Source organism: Pimephales promelas, chromosome 10, assembly GCF_988280905.1.
Source record: "Pimephales promelas chromosome 10, fPimPro1.hap1.1, whole genome shotgun sequence".
Lineage (NCBI taxonomy): Eukaryota > Metazoa > Chordata > Actinopteri > Cypriniformes > Leuciscidae > Pimephales > Pimephales promelas.
Genome location: NC_142778.1, coordinates 23,059,980 through 23,080,826, shown reverse-complemented (window position 1 = coordinate 23,080,826; position 20,847 = coordinate 23,059,980). Strand labels below are relative to the sequence as shown.

Here is a 20,847-nt window from a genome sequence, read left to right as displayed (position 1 = left end):
AGAAGTCTCTCCAAATTGTTCCTCAAACCACTTATCCATCGTCATGCCACCTATAAATCGAAATTTACTTTAAACATTTTAGCCTTTTTAAATTATGTCTGTGAGTGGACATAAGTGTAAAAGTAAAGAGCTACTGGAGGCCAAACTTAAAACAAAGAAAGCACTGGAGTGACATTCTTGCTGCAACATAAAACACCGCTGACAGCGCTGAGCCCCAACTAAAGAGGAGGTTAAATATCACCACAGCGGAGCCGATTGAAATTAGTCAAATATTTAATGCGTGCACAATAAACGGAGATGTTCAAATACATTTAGGCTAAATAAACAACAATAAATAAAGTATCTCTTGTTGCAGCATTTAAGCAACTAAATTAATAACTAGATTAAAGACCTAACTGTTATCTATCAAAATATGTGCCCTTGTGTTTTTTATTATTATTTTATTTGTTAGTTTGCTGAGAGATAAGCTATGCCTATTTGTGTGAGGAAATTTCACAAATTTTGTGTTGTAAAAAAATAAAAAGAATGAGAGAAAGTTTGAGAATGGTTTTGTTGTTTTTATTTGAGCTTTCCTGCATATTACACATTGGAACGTTGTTGTTCACAGCCAGGGACTATATTTTTCTAGCGGAAGGAATGTTTTTATTGATTAAACTACATTAAAAAGTTGCACTAATACATTGTTTTTTATTGTAATATTGTGTGGCAACCGTTTTATAAAAGCAATAAGGTACTCGAGGCAAGTGCTGTATCGTGAATAAGTAACGGCTGAAGGGGTTGCAGGCACTCCGCTTCGCGTCGTGCCTAACAACGCCCTTCAGCCGTTACTTATTCACGATACAGCACAGCCTCTCGTACCTTATTGCTTACATATATAATGATAGAATTGTATAAATCAGGCTTCAGTTTTTTAGTTGTATAAATTTGGATGTACAAATTTGATGCCGTCATTCAAAATATTACCTTGATGTGTCAGATGAATTTTCATAGATTTTGTTTTAGTCAAGTAACTAATATAAAAAACTATTCAAAATAACAAATTATTCACAAATCAATCATCTCCACCAGCTTTAGTCATGCTAATATTTCTTTCTCCAAAATCAGTTTCTCTAACCATTCTCCTACCTTCCTTCCGTTCCTATCTGCCTATTCTTTCTCTCACTTTCATTTTTGTTTTTCTGTTATCTGTGTTTTTGAGGCTGCAGTACTAAATCAATGCAGCTGTGCAGTACGGAGAGGAGGGAAAAAAAGCTTCAAAGCATACCGAATGCCTGTAAAACACACAAACTGCTTACCGCCGCATTGACTTATGCTAATCTATCTGCCATCTAAAAGATGCTTCAAGGAAATGCAATAGTCATGATTGCACAAAACAACTCTAGATTCGGCATGTAAATTTGGAGTACGACTATAAATCGTACCCAGCAGAAACGTGTCAGGAATTAAAGGAAATAGGGCGGTTTTGCAATGTCTACAGCACCTGTGACAGCAGGAACTAAAACATTAAGGTCAAGGGCACAAGTGTCAAGATGAAACGTGTGTGTGTGTGTGTCATGGAGATGTTCTGGTGTGTGAGTTTGCTGGAAGTGAATGTGTGTCTGTGTTTCGTATCTCAGCAGTATATCGCTCCGTATAACTCCTGCTGAAGGTTTTACTGGGGTGGGGGGGGGGGGGGGCAGGAGGATACTGGCCTGTGATCACAGAAGCAGGTTTAAGCACAGCATCGAGCCGGGTCAAAGGCATTAAAACTACGATACGAGGACTTTGTCTCTCTGTGGCCCCTCCACACACCACTGGGGTCTGGCTGTGGGTTTAGAGAAAGAAAGAGAGGGTCTGGAACCTTCAACACAGGATCTTTCTCACATCTCAAATATGAGCTGCCCTGCCGGTGACCCACCATCCTCTGGGAAATTATATTTAGTTGTAAAAAGAGGGTAGTGAACAGCATGGAAAAAGCGTAGAGGGATGAAGATGGAAAAGAGAACGAGAGGGGGTGAGAACAGTCCTGTTTAGGGCTATTAAGTGCTGGGAATCGATAACAGGCACTTATTCCGATTTTTGGAATAAAACAGGAAGGATTTACATGACGTTTGATTATATTTGGTTCTAGAATGCCTGGATTATTCCACCTACATGTATGTAACATCATAATAAAATAGGCTGCATACTTAAATATTAGACCATAAAGCGTTGATATTGTCATGAAGATTGTCATGCATGCTTCTTTTTTCATGTCAGCCCTGTACAAGAATCAACAATTAAAATGTGTAAGAGCAACTCTTTGCCACTTAAGCACTCAAAAATTAATCACAGTATAGTTTATTATTTATTAAGTGTTTGCATCAATTTGGTATTATTTATTTTTTTATCATATTTTTAAAATGTATTTTTTCAAATTCCTTAGAATCAGCATACTGTACATTTTTTATTGTTAAAATAAATAAATGTAATTCATTAAAAAGTATGAACATGGTTAAAATGTGGCCAGCTGTGGAACAAGCTATTCAAAAATGTATGAGACTGGTAAATATATGTAAAACAAATTTGTAATTTTTAGTACTATTGCATAAATCTCTTTCTCGCTTGTTTTATTTATGTATGACGGATATGAATATGCATTGCATATTCAAGTTTATTAGGTTATGTTAAAACTAATGCAAATGGATGGAATTTAAGTGCATATGCAATTGAACTACATCTTTTAAATTTTATACATAGGCCTACATTTTTGTGTGTGTGTGCTGCCTTCATATGGTTTAGACAAAATCAATTCAAGGTGTAAGTTTTTAAGACAACTTGTTTTCCCAGAATTGTCAAGGAACCAAAATCAGATTTGGAACCAGAATCAATAAATTCTTTGTCATTTCCATCCCATAGTTGTTGTTTTCTCAGCTATGTGGGATATGAAGCATCCTTTCTGTTATTGCAACCAGATATTGTTTTACTTTGATTCGATAAACATTCACACAAAAGCGCAATCCCTATTTTCTCTCCTATCATTCTTTGTTGTCTTTTACGAGGTGAAGTGTGGGGTGATATTTTAAGATTGCGCCACACGTGAGATTGTGTGTTGCAGGTGTTTTGGGCAGCTGGGCGGTAGGGAGTCATTTTGTGCTGTGGGAAAGATGGGAGAAAGAAAGGAGGAAAAGAAAAGCAGGAAGGGAAACAAAAATAAAACAAATGTTTACTTGAGACATGGGACTAAAGGATTTTTCCAAAAGCAGGAAACTGCATGTTTCTACTAGAATTGCAACTATCCTGTGACAATTGTGCTGTGATTTGACCTTCTGCGGTCATACCTCCCCAAATGTGTCTTCAACTCTCTTTCTCTCACACACACACACTTCTGTTGGGATTAATTGTTGTGGAGATGGATCAATATAAGGATATGCTGATCTACCACTCCAGAGTCAGGTCTTGGCCCCCTGTCTATTCATCACAGCTAATAAAGACTAGGGACACACATGGCACAAGGTTACAATGACCTCTGTCTCGGCACTATGAACTTTCATCCACAGATCCATTCCTACACTCTTTACACGCTGCACAACACAGTGACTTAAATAAACAACTGAATTATCTTTATCTTAGCAGATAGCATAAATACACTCCATCAGAGAGTTTAAAAGATATCTGAAAGATGAGTGTATTTATGTGTTTCTAAAGTCAAAAAAGGGAAACATGACACCCAAGAGATGAATCCACCAGTGAAGGTCACAGTTCTGCTGTGTTCTGTCTCTCCACTTTCTGATCTGGGCCATTTTCACGATTACCAACAGAACTGTTTGAGTTCTCGGCCTCTCTGTTACAACACATTGTTTAGTTATACGATCTTCAGATTTATACAACATCTACTTTTTCTAAGCATTATGGGGTTGAGAGTTACTGTAAATCTGTTTCTGGAGTGTGTCCAATCATAAAAAAGCCTTTGATCTCAAAAGACGTTTTTATGAAAGAGAAAATATGAATGGAATACCCAGGCTATGCATTACATTGATGCTGAAAATGTTTAAAACACTGCACTACCACATTTTATGGTACAATTTATTTTGGTGAATCAGTTTGATTGCATTTTATGCAAACAAGCAATTCATGACCCTATGCACTGCTTTCGTTTAAAGAAAAATATTTAGTTAAATGCTGCTGTTTGTAAAGAAAATATTTATTTTTATAAAATCTTCTTTAATTGTAAATTAGTTTCAATTTAATGCTTTCACTCTTATGTAGATTTTTTTTTAGATATATTGTATGTTCTAATCGCAGAATTAAATGACATCATTTGTTTAATATGTATGCAGATAGTCTTCTCGATTCAATGTAGTTTTATACTTTTTTAAAGATGTTTTTAATTTTGTAGTGTTGCTAACTAAACAACTGTCATTCTAGATACAACTAATAGAGTGGGTGAATCAAACACACACACATACACACGAGTAGCAGATGTATGTTGGTGATACCTCTTGACGGTGGTCCATTCCTGGCTTCAGTACGAACCAGCGTATTAAGGCCTGCTGGGATTTAGAAACGCACTCAAGAAAAGAGGAGTTGCTCTCCACTCCGTACAACACCTTTTCCTCGACATTCCTCCCAAACACTGCCAGAGAGAGAGAGAGAGAGAGAGAGAGAGAGAGACGATCAGCATATCAAAAATACAGTAAAGGTATTTTTTGGGTTAGCGTTGTCCATTAGTTGAGCCCCACAGGACAATGCGGCATTTTAAAACAAAACATAGCTTTTAGTGCTTTTATGCTTTATATGCTTACACACACACGTTGGTTTTCATGTTTTATGGGGACTTGCCATAGACATTATGATTTGTTTAATACAGTGCATATTGTATATTCTATTCCCTAACACTATACCTACCCAAAAGAATAAACAGAACGATATTGTATGCTGGTGTGGACGCTAATATAGTTATCTTTATAGTTGTCGTTCTTGGTGTGAACGAGCCTTTAGTATGAATTATAAGCTGTTTTCCTCATGGGGACCAAAAATATTTCCATCTTTGTGGGGAAATTTTGTCCCCATAACATAGGACCACACACTCCCTCTCTCACACACACACACACACACACGCACACACACACACACACACTCGTATGCTTCCTTACCATCCTCTGTGTCCCAACAATGGCTGGATGGATCTCCATGTTTAATGTCCTGCCTTCTGGCCCTCCTGTAAACAGTGAGCACATGTGGAAAAAAATCTTTTATTTAGATTCTGATTTATTTGTATTACATTTCCGACTCCGATTTATCAATATCCAAATGTAATTGCAACAGAGCTGCTGATGACTTCTATTCAGTGAAAGTAGTCTAATCTCAATTCATGTTGCATCATGACGTCACATGTGACGGCATACACGAAAGTGTGCCTTGTGCGCTCCGGGACTGTCATTAAGGCGAGGATGGCTTTGGGAACGAGGCCCTGAGGGATACTGGCATTCAGAATCACAAATTATTCTTTTTGAAAGTGTATGACCAACATAAGAATCTGCACCAGAAAATATAATCTGAGGCCCTGTCCACACTACTGCATTTTTGTTTAAAAACAGAGACCTTTTGCTATGTGAAGAGTTCAGATGCAAAAGCCTCTAAGTGCCATTTGAAATTTTCTTCTAAAATGATCATTTTTATCAAGCTTGTATATTTAAGTTCAGTAATTTCACTTAAATGGCAATGAGGATTACCTATTAATTGTCATGTAAGTGAAATTACTGAACTTAAATATACAAGCTTGATAAAAATGGTCATTTTAGAAGAAAATTTCAAATGGCATTTAGAGGCTTTTGCATCTGAACTCTTCATGTTTGCACCTCCCGTCCAGACTAAAACGGGAAAAACGAAGACCTAAAACGGAGAAGTTTAGAAACCCTGCAGCTCCGTTTTTCGTTTTGAATCTCCGGAGGGCATTTTAGTGTGGACGAGACAAAACGATGGAGTTTAGAAACACTGACGCAGAGGTTGAAGATTGAGTGTTGATCAGTCATGACGTATCCTTCCCTGATTCGCCAACCACTGTTAGTTATTGGTCTGACATTCGGACTTTCAGGTGTGAAAACGCCCTAAAGCGTCATGGAACCTTTACAAATTGTTGTGGATATCATGTAGTCAAAAAGGTTGAGAACCACTGGAATAAATTAATAAATTCCATGAATTAATTGATCGTAAATCAAGGCAGTGAGATCAGTTACCTCAATACCCCTGCAAGCATAACTGGCTAATGTTGTTTAATCTTATATTTAATGTTCAGAGCAATGTTCAATAGACATTAAGACTACTGTAAAGTATTTCAAACACAAAATGAGTACTGACACCATTTTTTTATGAAAACACCCTCAGCTCTCTCCGTAATACAACAAACTTTGAATCTTAATGAAACCACAAAGTGTTTTTCAAACAGAGACATCTGATAGCCAAACAATCTCCAAAACTAAAATTCCCCTCCTCTCTCTCTCTCTCTCTCTCTCTCTCTCTCTCTCTCTCTCTCTCTCTATCCAGGACTGACCTGGCCTCCTTGCGGCTGTGGCGGACCGGAGAGCCGGGGAGAGAAAGGGCAAGAAAACTTCTATGGCAGCTCACATACATCATCTCAACAACAAAGCAACTTTAATCAATTTGCCTGTCCAGTCCAGTCCCACTACACCCTATGGCACAGGAAAAATCAAATATTTATCATTTTCTTCTCTGTGCTGAACTCCAGGAAACAACTCACCCAGGAGAAGTAGGTCAGAAAGAGAGCACCACAAAGCCCTCTCTCTCTTTCAACTTTCTGCTATCCCAAACACCAGAGCACCAAACTGCGCACGGTGCACATCTCAGGGATATCATAGGACACATGTAGCGTTGCATTGTTGTGACCGTTAAACAGAAGTGCTGACTGCGTGAATCAATATCAAGGCTTTGCATCAACTCTTCTTTGGGACAATGACTTTGTCGGCTCATGTGCATGTGTGTTTGTGTGGTACCTCTTAGAGGCTGGAATGTATCTGGAGCACTGGATGCCGTCCCAAGCGCAGTAGGGGTCTCTAGCCAGGCAGCATTCTGCACAGCCCTGCCCATAAATATGGCACCTGTGCAGGGACACCTGCACTAACCCGTCGCTTCCTCCAACAAACAGCTGCTGCTGCACACACACACACACACATACAAAGTAATAAACCAGGTGCAATGACAAAAAAAGTGCTTACTGGAGCAATCTCTCTAATAGAGTTATCAGTAAATGTCATTTGTTTGCAGTGTCTATTTTTTCCCAACAAACTCTAAAAAAAGAAGCACGTGTACATGTGACGAAACTAACCCTAAACACAACAACAGGCACAATAAAATGTGTGGTGCTCTTGCTTTTCTTGCACAAGTCTGAAAATAAACAGGCAGTCAGGGTAGACCTTTCCATATATCACCCTTGTAAATGCAATTTTTTTAAACCATTTGATATTATCGGTAGTCTATTATCCTCTGCTATTAAAATAAAAAAGGCCATAAAAATAAACAGTTACAAAAACAATTGGCCTAGTATCCCGCTGACGTAGCCATGCGGTTCTATCTTTGTGCAGAGAAAGGATACAAGCTTTTGGGCGAACTCTTAAGCTAACCATGAGCTCCAAAAAATAATAAGATATAATTAGACAAGGAACAGCACAAGAACAGAAGAAACAGACTTATCCGCAAGACTTTGATAAACCAGAACAATGGAGGTCCAAACAAATCTATTTTGAGACAGAGACTACCAGTAGCTAAAAAATATGACAAATAGTCCTGTGGAACCTCTGAGATTAAAACAGCTTACCAATGAATCCTGTCAGTCATTTATTTATTTAATTTATGAGTTATTTATTTTCTTATTCATTCCCAAGCAAAAGGTTTACTTTACCCTAGAACCAAGTTTAAACTTCTGTTCTTACCTGCTTTGAGGAGATTTCCATGTTGAGGATGGGTGAGGTACTCTGAGAGAAAAAAAAAAAAAGACATTCCCAGGTGAACTTGTTTTGTTTATTAATTTCCATTCATCCATAAATGCTTCATATTTGAATGGTTGTGACTTTTACCTTGAACACCTGAAGCTCCTCTAAGATGATCTGCTCTGTGGACCAGTTTTCTTGAGTGATGCTGACAACCTTCAAAACTGATCCCATATCTGTACAGACAAACATGCACACATTTGTCTCTTCAATAGATAAGCTCTACTGCCATCTGCTGGTTGATCGAAATAAGGTATTTAGAACAAGCCTATGTTTGGCAAAATGTGGTCATTATAACCTTTTAAAATATTAAAATAAAATACACCATCAGAGACATCCAAAGTCAAAGGAAGCGGTGATATTCGGGATACCTCCTTGAAATGATTTTTTGCAGTTTGGGATGTCTGCCATTATATGTGGTTGTTGCATATCATACCTGTGCCCAAAAACATAACAGCATACTGTCCGTCCTCAGCTGCCACACGGTCCACTACAATCCGAGTGAGCCGGAACTCTGTATTGATACGAGTGAAAATTGGTCGGCCCGTCATTGGGTGCACGGAGTGGTACATGAGCGGGTGCAATCGTATAAAACTGATGACCTCATCTGGAAAGTCTTTAGTCGTTTTTATATGAGGATCATATGTCCGACTGGGGCACTACGAAAGAAAGGAAAATGTATAGTTATACATTTAGTATATATAACAGCATAAATTGCTGGAAGTAATAACAAATATGCAATCATATGAAGTGATGAAACTGCCTTTGGTATTATCATGAATGTTGTGTTTGTGCAACAGTGTTTTCAAATATGTAAGGTAAAAGGGATATTGTGTTATGTCTCCCTCTAGTGGTAATGCATAAAACTCCTGTGTCAAAGTGGCAATGACTGAAAGGGGGTTTAAAGAGAGAGAGAGAGAGAGAGAGAGAGAGAGAGAGAGAGAGAGAGAGAGAGAGAGAGAGAGAGAGAGAGAGAGAGAGAGAGAGAGAGAGAGAGAGAGAGAGAGAGAGAGAGAGAGAAAATAAAATTGTAAGAGTGCTACTAACAGTGCCCGGTCGTGGGTAGGGTATTCTGTCTTCATATTCCACCCAGCGATGGTCTGGTCCCTCTTTATGAGCATACGGTCCATTAAACACTGCACGGATATCTTCCATTTTATAGACACACACCGCGGATCCTTTAAAGATAGAACTGACCCAAAATAAACAACAAAAAAAAAAGTTACAAAAACTAAAGAAGCTGAATGCCACATGGGCAACTTTATACGAATTACCATACTTTTAATTGCATTGGTAATCTATAAAATCTATTTTAACTAATTTTATAGCACATCAACAATCAATGGATTTCAAGCTACAGTACCAAACCAAAAGCAATGAAATATTAATACTCTGAAGTAATATTAATATTAATACTTCTCACCTGGTGGTGGTGAACACTCCGTACACCATTGGATTTCTCTCATCTCTGCTAGGGAGGAGAAAGATGTCCTCTGTAACACACACACACACGATGAACATCTTTTTAAATGCCAAGAAGTATGATAAAACTGAAATATGTGTTTGTGAGAGGGAGTAGGAACAGAAAACACATCACTCACGCAGCTCATCAAAGTGTGTGTCCACTCCATCTGGTCCAGGAATGGAGCACACAAGTCTTGCTTTGAGGAATGTTGTCCACTTGTTGGTAAGACTTCTCAAACCCCCAACATCATTCTGCAAGCATATAGGTTCATTAAATGTCGTTGTTATGAAAGCACATGTTTAATTTAAATCTTTAGTCTAATTACAGTATCGGCTTTACAGTAAAAATGTAAAACCAGCATTTGCTACTGATTAGAGCAGCTTATTTAATTAAGCATGTGACTACAGAACACCACAAACCCCTCAGGTACACACAGACTTAAGAGGCACACAACACACAAAAGAGACAGACAAAGAAAAAGAGAAGAAATCGAGAAGAGCGAGTGAGGCGAGTTTATAATGGGAATATAACGACCCTCTCCGTGAACACTCCAAGAGCAGGTTTACGTCTTTAGATGCACAATAGACCACTGAGAGGTCTTAGAACGAGAAAACATGCTGAGAACACTTAAATTAATCTCCTCATTATAGCCAGGAGGGTTTAATCAAAGGACTCCAATGATTTCACCTACACCCACTTAAAGCAGCAAACATATTCATCCTCTGCCATTATCCCTGTTGAATAACACACACACTTGAGAAAAAAGGGGGGCGAAGACCTAAAAGAGGTTTAGGAGTGGCGTTTTCCAAATTCTTTAATCTTCAAAGATGCCCTCTCTAGTGTTAGGCCAGTTATCCAGTAAGGAATCTGGCCTCGGATAGCTTTACAGCTCACTCCTAAAGCTATAAAAACCCGCCCGCTTCGAAACAAGAATTTTGCAATAGAGCTTGGAATTTTTATAGCATACAGCCCGAGAGGATGCGTCTACAGCATTAAGGAAACTGCTTTAAATCATTGACTTTTTATACTTGCAGGTTGACAGCTGACTTGCACGGACAATTGCTTGAAATCACTACACAGCTCTCTACAATATTTGATTGCTATTGGTCAATTGAAGCACTGTGCATTAAAGGGATACTCCACATTTTTTTGGGGAAATAGGCTCATTTTACAACTCCCCCAGAGTTAAACAGTTCAGTTTTACCGTTTTCGAATCCATTCAGCCGATTTTCTGATATTTAGAAGATTATCAGTAACCAGACAGTTTCTGGTCGCATTGACTTCCATAGTAGGAAAAAAATATACTATGGAAGTCAATGAGACCAGAAACTGTCTGGTTACTGATATTCTTCTAAATAACAGAAAATTGTCTGAATACACTGGATAATGGTAAAATTCAATTGTTTAACTCTGGGGGAGTGGTAAAATGAGCCTATTTTCAAAAAAAAAGTGGAGTATCCCTTTAAAACAGTTTTCAACATATACTCAGACAAATAGGTATTGGAGAATTTCCATCAAGGCTGCATTTACTTGACAAAAATAACCTAAAAACAGTAATACTATAAAATATTATTCCAATTTATTAATTTTTTTATATTTTAATGACACACACACACACACACATATATATATATATATATATATGCCTATGTATCTAAAATGTATACAAGATATTTAAATGTATCTTGTATATAGCAACAAGATACATTTAAACAAAAAAAAAAAAATATATATATATATATATATATATATATATATATTAGTGCTGTCAAACGATTAAAATGTTTAATCGCGATTAATCGCATTAATGGCATAGTTAACTCGCGATTAATCGCACATTTTTATCTATTCTAAATGTCTCTTGATTTCTTTTTGTTACATTATTTTTTTTCTCATTTTAATGCTCTTATCAATATGGAAAAGTGGAAAAGTGGAAAAATTATTATTGAAAATAACATTGGAATAGTGTTCAATTTCACACTAACATATAGCCTATAAATAATCTCTCACACAATGTAACTGTCTATCAGTAAAAGGGTGAAAGAAAAACTGACGAGGCCCTAATATTGGCGAGGGGGCGGAGAATTCGCATCATCTGTGTGTCTGTGTGTGTGTGTGTGTTTGCTTGGCCATCATCAAGTGGTGTTTCTGACTGGACGTGCTGCGATGATGATAGCTCAGTTCACAACGACAAAACACAGATCACTTGGTCTTGTCAATGGGACAATATGGCAACTTTTTAAAAGTAAACTTTCCATTCAGAATTTTAGGGCATCCATTTCGGTGTCTCGTGCTCGTCATCCACTATTTGGCCGGCTCGCAAGCCGAAACGAGTGTGTGCGGCACAAAACGTCCCTGAAACCCTTTCATTTCAATGGCTTGCGCGGCGTGAGGACGGTTTGTTGCTTCTTTGACCAAAGTGCAAGCGGATCAAGACCATAAACAAAACAACAGGCACGCCGCAAACACACGTTTGGGCTTGCGAGGCGGCTTTGAGTGGATGACGAGCGCGAGACGCCGAAATGGATTCCTGTAGCAAAAGCATGTGAAAAAACGACAAAGTTTGCTAGGACAAAAAGACCGTTAATCGCGCGATAAAAAAAATGAACGCCGTTAAAATGGGTTTGCGTTAATGCCGTTAATAACGCGTTAAACTGAACAATATCAGCTTTTGAACAATATCAGTTCTGGTTTCATGTCTATTGTATCACTCTCTGTGGTCTCACATATATATGATCTTCTCTCATTTAATTAAAAAAAAATTAAATAATGAATAATTCTATACCTCAAAATAATATTTCCATTTATTTTGGTAAGAACCTGTAAACAGTATACAGTAATGTACAGTCAGTCGATTATTCTATTTTCAGTCTATTTTACAGTAATATTTTTTGATTATGATCAACTGACTATACATTCTTTGCTTCATAAATTAAATACAAAACAGAATAAGAGAAATGATAGCGTATATAAACACGTGTTTTTACCAAGTTTTTGTTTACCTTGCATGGGTAGAGTAATTTAGCTCAAAACAATGGAATTACATTAAACTTTGTTCATTTGTCACCCAGGATAACAAACTGATTATCCATATCCAAAATGACTTCCATATTCTGTATTCTTTGATGACGACCTTGAGAAGGGATTCAATTGCTCACTTTCTTTAGAAATGACCTTGGACTTGACAATGGAGTTCCCACAGTGCCCTTTCAAGGGAGTAAAAATGACGAATTTGTGGTCAGTGTGATGTTTGAGCTATAGTTCCCCATCGTCTACTTCAGATGACATCAAATCTAACTTTGACTTCTTTGTGGATGGTATTAGCGTAATGCCCCCAGCCTTCGTAGTGAACTGGTGTTAAGGGATGGGTGGAACACAATGGAGTCACTTTGCACACTTATTTCCCTACACCAGGGACTTCCACTGTCATCATGAACAACGACTTAGGCAGCAATTACATGACCAGACCTCTGCTATGATTTCCCCGCCTGACAACAGTGGTTTGGTCCGCTTTCAGCAGATCACATCAAGGGGAACATACCAGGAAGCCTCCCCTCCCAGGGGAAGCACATTTCATGTCATGTGCTGTGGAAGGATCAAAGAGATGAGGTGAGTTTGAATCCGATCAGGCAGCGTGAGGACAGAACTTACCCGGCAGATTCGGGCGACGCGAGACACCACACTCTTGTCTGCAGTGCTCCCATCACGGGAAGCCTCACGGAAAAAGAAGTAAATCTTGTCATCGTCAGGGTTGTAGGTGTCCGCGATGGGATGGGCGGAAATAAACTTGCCCTCTGTGGACGAGAGAGAAAAGCTGGTCAGCTTTAATTGATTTATGTGATACTAATCCAACAATCCCTTTTAAAACGTTAGGGAAGTCTATTAAAACAGCAAAGACCCTGTTTCATATCCACTGTTTGTGTGTGAGAGAGTATAAAGACAAAACTGTATCCTACAGTTTAGTGTAGGCATTTCCTTTTGGACACAAAGCAGACCGTTAATGAGTGTTTAGGGTTGGAAAATAGACTGTGTGGGTTTAAACTCCATTAAATTGCATCAGCCACTAGAAGAGCTCTAACATTCAGAAGGAAAATCATAGGTGGAAGAGAGACAGTCATTAACTCAATGACTAGACAAAGACTGTATTATATTGGACTCTCTGCATATGACTAAGACTCAAAGAGGAGAGAAGTGAAAGGTGCCAGTAACTCAGAATAACTTAGAGAAGACTATGTCTAAAAGATTGAAGCGTTAAGACTCTCCAAGCAGTCCAAGCAGCAAGATATACTGGGATTGTGTGTTTGGCCAAAATTATGTTTTTTTTTATACACCAATCAAAGGTTTTGATCAAAAGTGACAGTAAAGAAATGTAAAATATAACAAAATATTTATTTTTCAAATAAATTCTGTTCTTCTTTTAGACTTTCTTTTAATCAAAAAATCCTGAGAAAATGATCCACAAAATTATTAAAGAGCAACTGTTTTCATTGATAATAATAATAATAAAAAAACATGACTTGAGCAGCAAATCAGCATATTAGATTCATTTCTGAAAGATCGTGTGACACTGAACACTACATCCAGCTTCACCATCACAGGAAAACATTAAATATCGACATATATCGAAGTAGAAAATCGTTATTTTAATTTAAACTGTTAATATTTCACAATATTACAGTTTTACTGTATTTCTGAAGAATAAATTCAGCCTTGGTGAGACTTCTTCCGGAAGCCCACATTTACAGATCAACGCCTATTTAGTATAAGATGTGCCTGTATGTTATTCACTGAGTGTAAACTGGACTGGAGGGGAAAACTGACCGTTGATCCAGTAGTCCTCAGAGATGTCTGTGCGAATGTACTGCTGGTCAGGGGTCGGGCCAAGAGAGCGGCTAAATGTGCTGTCCTTGCCCAGGAAATCAGACGCTGTGCCAGCGTAGAGATACTGATCTGAAAACAAAGAAAGGGAGCATCTCAGCGTAAACATTGAGCTGTGGTCAGTCAGGGTGCAGGCACTGTTACAACAGCTGACCATCAGCCATCACTATCATATTCTCTTTTCCTCACACACATGATATGCCCTGTGATCTAAAGTTCAAAACACAAGTTACAAACTCTCCAGTATCCATGACAACCAAGAAGGGTTTATGGAATATGTTTTTAGAATAACTAAAATGATTTGTCTCATCATCATTATCATTTGCCGTCACCCTTCTTCTTTCTGGTTTGGAGCACAGAATGTGCTCTGTGTTCTGCCAGAGTTGTTCCCGGTTGATTATGCCTGTCAGTGTCAATAAACGAACACACTCATCCACACTCTTGAAAGACTTCACTCAAAAGTGAAAATTCTCATTTGCATTAATTACTTTAGATTCGATTACTACAGTAGAGATGTATATTTTCTTCTTAAATGCTCTATTTCTGGATGATTTCTATGATTTGTTGGGCCTTTTTGGAGCATGTCACAATTTGGTTTTGTACTCATAATTTTCACTTTTGAGTAAACTATTAATTTAAAGCTTTCCTAATTCAGGCCTTCTCAGGAAGGAAGGTTCTGTAATGACTAATGGCTGTAATTAATCAAATTTTACTCAGCTGGAAAAATTCAGGCTTCAATACGACACATAAAAACGGAACACAAGAAAAAAATTGACATTTTGGAAAGTTTACAGCTGGTACTCTTGACAGGGTGTGACATTTCTCCACAGTACTCCACAAACATAAGGGTCGGTTTAACTTGAAGAAAAAAACGTCTGACAGACAGAAAAGACAAACCAGATTTTTCTTGGGTCAAAGCCGATCACGTGTAAAGAGTAAAATGCTCTTTACATCAGGTTTGTGTTTAAGAGAAGGAAGATCTGATTCAGTCTCACCTGTGAGTACTGAAGCAAAAGGCTGGAGTGGATCAAAAGGACATTTCATTCGGCCAGATTCCACAGTGTTGCTGTGGAGGTGCAGCCAGCTGTCCTGTGATCATAGCACACAACACACATAATTATTAGTAATCATAGAGGAGAAATTAATTAATAAAACTTTAAAACTCTTTCAAGAATTCTAGTCAATTAAATAGAAAACCTGAACAAACTCAGAAGAATAGTCTATGTGGAAGCAGTCATAATTTAATTTCTTGCCTCTTTGTGACCTTTGACCTCTAAGAAAGCACAGGTGGGGTGGAAGGCTCCAGTGCCACAGGCATAGATATGGGTTCGGTTATAGCTGTGCAAAACTCTTATGAAATTAGCACATTCAGTCTGAGGTTGAAAGAGAAAAAAAGAAATTATGAGCAATTATCACAAAAATGTATTAATGTCATTGCAATAAATAACATATTATTCTTGTGATCTTAATAAAGTAAAACTTTTCACAAAATGTTTGGTTTATGGAACGATAAATGCTAAAATGAACCATATCAATCAATATTAATGTCTAAAATTGTATGCCACCTGTTTCTGATACAAATAACAATAACATTAATACACTGTAAGTGTAATAATCTAAGTGTAAGTAAGCAAGTATCTAAATACTAATATATATATATATATAACTTTTGTAACATTGTGAAACTTTAATTTGTTATTGGATCAATTTAATGTATCCTTGCTTAATAAAAGTATTATTTTCTTCCTTTAAAGAATCATTAAAAAACTGGAAGTGGAAGCTAGGGCTGGGCGATATGGCCAAAAAAAAAAATTATCACGATATTTTTTTTTATATATATATCAGTTGATATTGATAATTATCACGATAAATGTAAAATCTTTATTTCTTTTAAGATTAAGGGCAGATTTTTGCTCCTAAGTGAAAGTTGTAGAAACCAGAGCATTAATTGTGGTTTTAACTAGCCTACTCTTTATTGTCAGAACATATCATGACAAACACTTGCCAAACACGAGAACATTTGTCAAATCGGAGTTAGAACATTCAAACATATCATTTTTCCTTAACAAAATAAATATCTTAATAGGAAAAAAAATATTTCTTAGTTTCTGCATGTGCTAATTTTTATTTGATAAAATGTAAAATGTTTAAGTTTTATTAAAATTAACACTGGTCATCCAGCATCATGCATTTAAATACATGCATTTAAAACCGGGCATAGCCTACAGCACCTCACCATCATGACAAAATGTTACTTTATGGTTTCTTTGGTATTTGAATGAAAAACTGTAGCCTAAATACATTATTTAATAATGTTATTATATTCTATTAGTCCTTACATTGTCTACATTAATAATGTATGTAATGCAATTTAATATGTATATCCCACATTTCATAGAGCAGTTAATATTGGCTAACGTTACAGTAAATCCGTGATAAATGATGGGAATTTGTAGACGGAAAAGCCTTCTGACTGTATTGTTGCGCACAGTGTTTCTCTTGTTCGTCAGTGCTTTTTCATCTGCCTTTCAACTGGTTAAAATCACTGAGACATTTGTGTTCTTAGCTGAATTCAAGCACTTCTCACTGGATCTCGTGACTGAGGCCGATCAGAGTAAACACATCTGCTCTAGTGAGCTCGCGCTGTGCTGCCGTTTGGATTTTGAGCCGAGCGGATAGACAGTCCGTGAGGTGCCTGCGGTTCAAATGAGTTTCATTCCACTTTTGGCACATAAACATTATCGAACATTTATTGAACTCTTGATATCGTTTTATCGAGAAAAATTATATCGCTATAACTATCATTATCGTTTTATTAACCAGCCCTAGCCTGATGCAAAACAGTTTACCTTTCTTTTTTACAAGACCGGTTTGATGATACTTACAAGAGGGTTTTTTCCAGCAAGCATACACATTTCCACCCTGTCTCTTGGAGCTGGCCAACTCAGCTGCAAGTGAGAAACACACATGTTGGGTCCAGGACTTTCCATTGACATAATTATGTTTATACTGTACAAATTGTATATTCTAAACCATAACACTAAACACAAACTTTTCAGAAACTTTCTGCATTATTACATTTTCAAAATCAAAAAGCTATTTTCCTCACCAAAAATTCCCCACAATCTCAAACATGTCTGGTAATATCCTTGTGGGGACATTTGGTCCCCATAACATAGGGTTTACCAGGATCACACACACACAGTAAATCAACTAAAAGTAACAGCAAATACCTTACAACTTAAATAGTCAGAGTAAGTGTTTACAATTGTCTCTCATGGCATTGTTACAGAAAAGTATATCAACCATGAAGTGTAAACCATACAAAAATTATGTTTCAGAATGAGATCATGTCATAACTCAATGTAAGATTTTAAACAGAGTAATCAATTGTGTATTTAACAGATGAAAAGATGAAATACTGTACAAACATGGGTCCTGGGTTAAGCTTACGAGAGGGAGGATCACCTTCAGATAAAGAGTGATGAAGGGGTTTCTGCCCTTGTCTCTGCATACGTATTATAAAAGCTTAAATGCTTAGCATACACATGGCTGACCTTTGACCTTGACCTCCAAGAGCCGTCTCTACATGTAATATGCAATCCATGATTACATGCTCGTGAGACGACTTTACATGACGGCGCTTTGAAGATTGTCGTGCCTACCACAAACTGACAAAGGGGCTCAATACGTACCCTCCACCATACAAATGAAGAAAAAAACCTACACACAAGAGTCATAAACTCACACACACACACACACACACGCATGTCTTATGTAAACATGCATGTTTATATATGAAAGTAACACATTAGGTGCCTATATGGTCAAAGAAGTTACATTTTTTCTATATATTGCCCAAAACATACATTTTATATAATAATATAATATGTATGATATATAACAAAATCTACTTTAAGGGACAAAAAGTGCGGTCCCAATCTTTAAAAATTTGGTAATGCAAAATGTATTGTGAAAAATATATTTATGTAAATATATATATTAGCAATATATGTTGGTATACTTTGAAATACACACACACACACACACACACACAGGTGTGATAGTGGTAGGGTCAGCTCAGAAGCTCTGTAGGGTGATGCTATGGGAATATCTAGAAGTGACAGTGAAATAACTGTGAGAACTTGTTGGGGTGAAAGTATAAAGAAAGTCTAAAGGACCTCTTATAGCAGTGACACACATAAATACACTCGAACACCTACTACCATAAATGAATTCATAAGCTAAACATATCCAGGGACGCTCATACCATGCTATCAAGCATTTTGTGAGATTGGAAATTATAAACAGTTTTGATTTGTACTTAGTTTAACCCAGATCATGTTGTCCAAGTACAGGAGCGTAACCAGTCGACAAGTCAAAAGTTTAAAACAAAAAATGAATAATGCATAAAACGTATTAGTGATTCTGAATTACATATATGACTTGTGTTCTCTCCTCTTCAAGTTTGATGTTAGCAAAGAACAATAAAGTTATGTTGATGTGCATCTCTCTCTATCTGTTGTCTATTGTCTAACCAGTAAAACACAAGGAGAATAAATAAGGAGCGCAAACAAAGCAGGTAACAAGGGAAGACAGGTGGGGCAAATGAATCAATCTATTAACAAGAAGGGAGGGGCTAACTAATTGACAGGAGATCACATGGCACTAGGAAACACATGACAAGCCAGTAAAACAAGCCATGTGCTCACAAAATGGGAAATATGAACATGCAGCCAATGAAAACATTTATAAGCCACGAGTTCACACAAAACATGAAAACATGAAAGCACACAGCATGCTGAGTGCTAGACAGCACAAGACACGCAGACAGAAGAGCGTACGGATCAAGCAAACGCGAAACCGCACACTCACACGACAAGACAGAACGCACGAGAATGAGCGAAAGCACATCCTGTGCGCTCACTAGGGTTGGGTATCGTTTGAATTTGAATGATTCTGATTCCGATTTCTTGTTTCGATTCCGGTTCCTAACGATTCTCGATTCTGATTCTTTTAAGAGGCAGGGTCAAAAAAAGTTTAGCTAACCAACGGTCTTTCTGAAGGAAATAATCCTTTCTGAAGGAAATACTCCTTCTGTCACAAATACTCCTTTTGTCACAAATTTTGCATTTTGCCGGGATTTCGTTATTTTTAGAAAAGTAAAGCCACACTTTGGACCGCCGACGTAAGCTACTCATGTTCGACTCGCGCGGTTATGCCAACACTTCCGGTAGACGCTTCTTCGTAGGTGTTGTTCAGCGGTTTCTTCTTCCGCTCGGCGGACTGTGAATATCGAAACTAGGAATCAAAATTTTTACTTTTGAACGATTCCGGGAAAAACGAAAAGTTAGTCCCGATTCCAATCGATACTCGATTCTCAATATCCAACCCTAGCGCTCACGGCAGAATACAAACACACGGAGCATGAATGTCCGAATCCTCAACTAGACTGACGTGCCGGGATCCAAACACCACGCCCCACACAAGTAACAAGGCATACAGACGACTTGAGCCGTGCGCCCACACAAAGACATGACAAAACAGGAGTGTCAGAGCTCTGTCACAAAACCAAGAAATAAACTAGACAGAAGTGACAAAACCCTGACATACTGAATCTGTTTGGGTTTTTTTTTTTTTTTTTTTGCAAGAGACATTTGTAAATGCATTCTCACATCTTTTAAAAAACACAATGTAAAGCTGCTTTTCCAAATGAATGTCAACCTGTCTGAGAGTGAGTGAATTCTCCTCTAAATGATTCTATTGGAAAAATGTGCTAAGTTCTGCCCTAGACCACACATAGTGTAAAGTCTTTACGTGCCTTTTCTGAAACCTGATTCTGCATGTCTGCAGGTGTTAGCCCTGTAAGGTGTGTGTTTACCTTTTTGGGGTGTTTATTGATGTTGTCTGGGTCCAGTAGGTAAATATGGTCTTTGGCTCCCAGCAATAATCGGCTTCTCTCCTCATCCAAAAGTACCGTCTGAAACTGCTGTCCGTGGCTGGAACCCACAAATGGCACCACACTTTGAGAATGGATCAGCTCTAGAGAAGTCAAATGAGGGGCATCAATAAAAAAATACACATACATAAACACAAAGTATGTAGTGTATGCACAAACCGATTCAGATCGAAAAAGGTCTTGTTAATATTTAAGTAGCACTAAGATGAATTGGCCTAATTTGCTTTAAATCTCAAAAAAAAAAAAACAATTATCTAAATGATCTCACATGTGCCTCTAGAATTTTAGAACGTATCTCAACAATGTCTCAAACTGTGCTAAAGTCTGCAGTAAAAAGAGATTAAAATATTAACTCAAACATTTCTCAACAAATTCTTGTTTAAGACTACTGTAAATTATCCAAGTCAGGCTATAAACATTAAATTAACGTGTAAGTGTCATAAAAGCCTTCATAAAACAAGAAAACCCAACATGTTTGAGTATCATGAGTGTTTGTGTAAGCATTGAGTGTAGCAATAGATCTAAAATGTTACCATCTCACACCTATGGCACCCACCCCACCTAATCTCTCATTTTTCTAA

At 37.5% G+C, this 20,847-nt stretch overlaps 1 protein-coding gene across 1 annotated transcript in view; it reads right to left on the bottom strand.

Moving 5' to 3' along the window:
• Positions 1 to 20,847, bottom strand: part of sema3d (sema domain, immunoglobulin domain (Ig), short basic domain, secreted, (semaphorin) 3D) — a 45,073-nt gene that overhangs the window by 3,661 nt on the left and 20,565 nt on the right. Inside the window, exons 3-17 of the mRNA XM_089116326.1 lie at positions 20,189 to 20,349; positions 17,193 to 17,255; positions 15,561 to 15,680; positions 15,303 to 15,396; positions 14,251 to 14,379; positions 13,081 to 13,223; positions 9,566 to 9,680; positions 9,388 to 9,457; positions 9,012 to 9,156; positions 8,401 to 8,623; positions 8,052 to 8,140; positions 7,908 to 7,949; positions 6,972 to 7,129; positions 5,115 to 5,179; positions 4,458 to 4,594 (exon numbers count right to left, since the gene is read on the bottom strand). Of these exons, the coding sequence (XP_088972452.1) occupies positions 4,458 to 4,594; positions 5,115 to 5,179; positions 6,972 to 7,129; positions 7,908 to 7,949; positions 8,052 to 8,140; positions 8,401 to 8,623; positions 9,012 to 9,156; positions 9,388 to 9,457; positions 9,566 to 9,680; positions 13,081 to 13,223; positions 14,251 to 14,379; positions 15,303 to 15,396; positions 15,561 to 15,680; positions 17,193 to 17,255; positions 20,189 to 20,349 (1,754 nt within the window). The remainder of the gene's footprint in view (positions 1 to 4,457; positions 4,595 to 5,114; positions 5,180 to 6,971; positions 7,130 to 7,907; positions 7,950 to 8,051; positions 8,141 to 8,400; positions 8,624 to 9,011; positions 9,157 to 9,387; positions 9,458 to 9,565; positions 9,681 to 13,080; positions 13,224 to 14,250; positions 14,380 to 15,302; positions 15,397 to 15,560; positions 15,681 to 17,192; positions 17,256 to 20,188; positions 20,350 to 20,847) is intronic.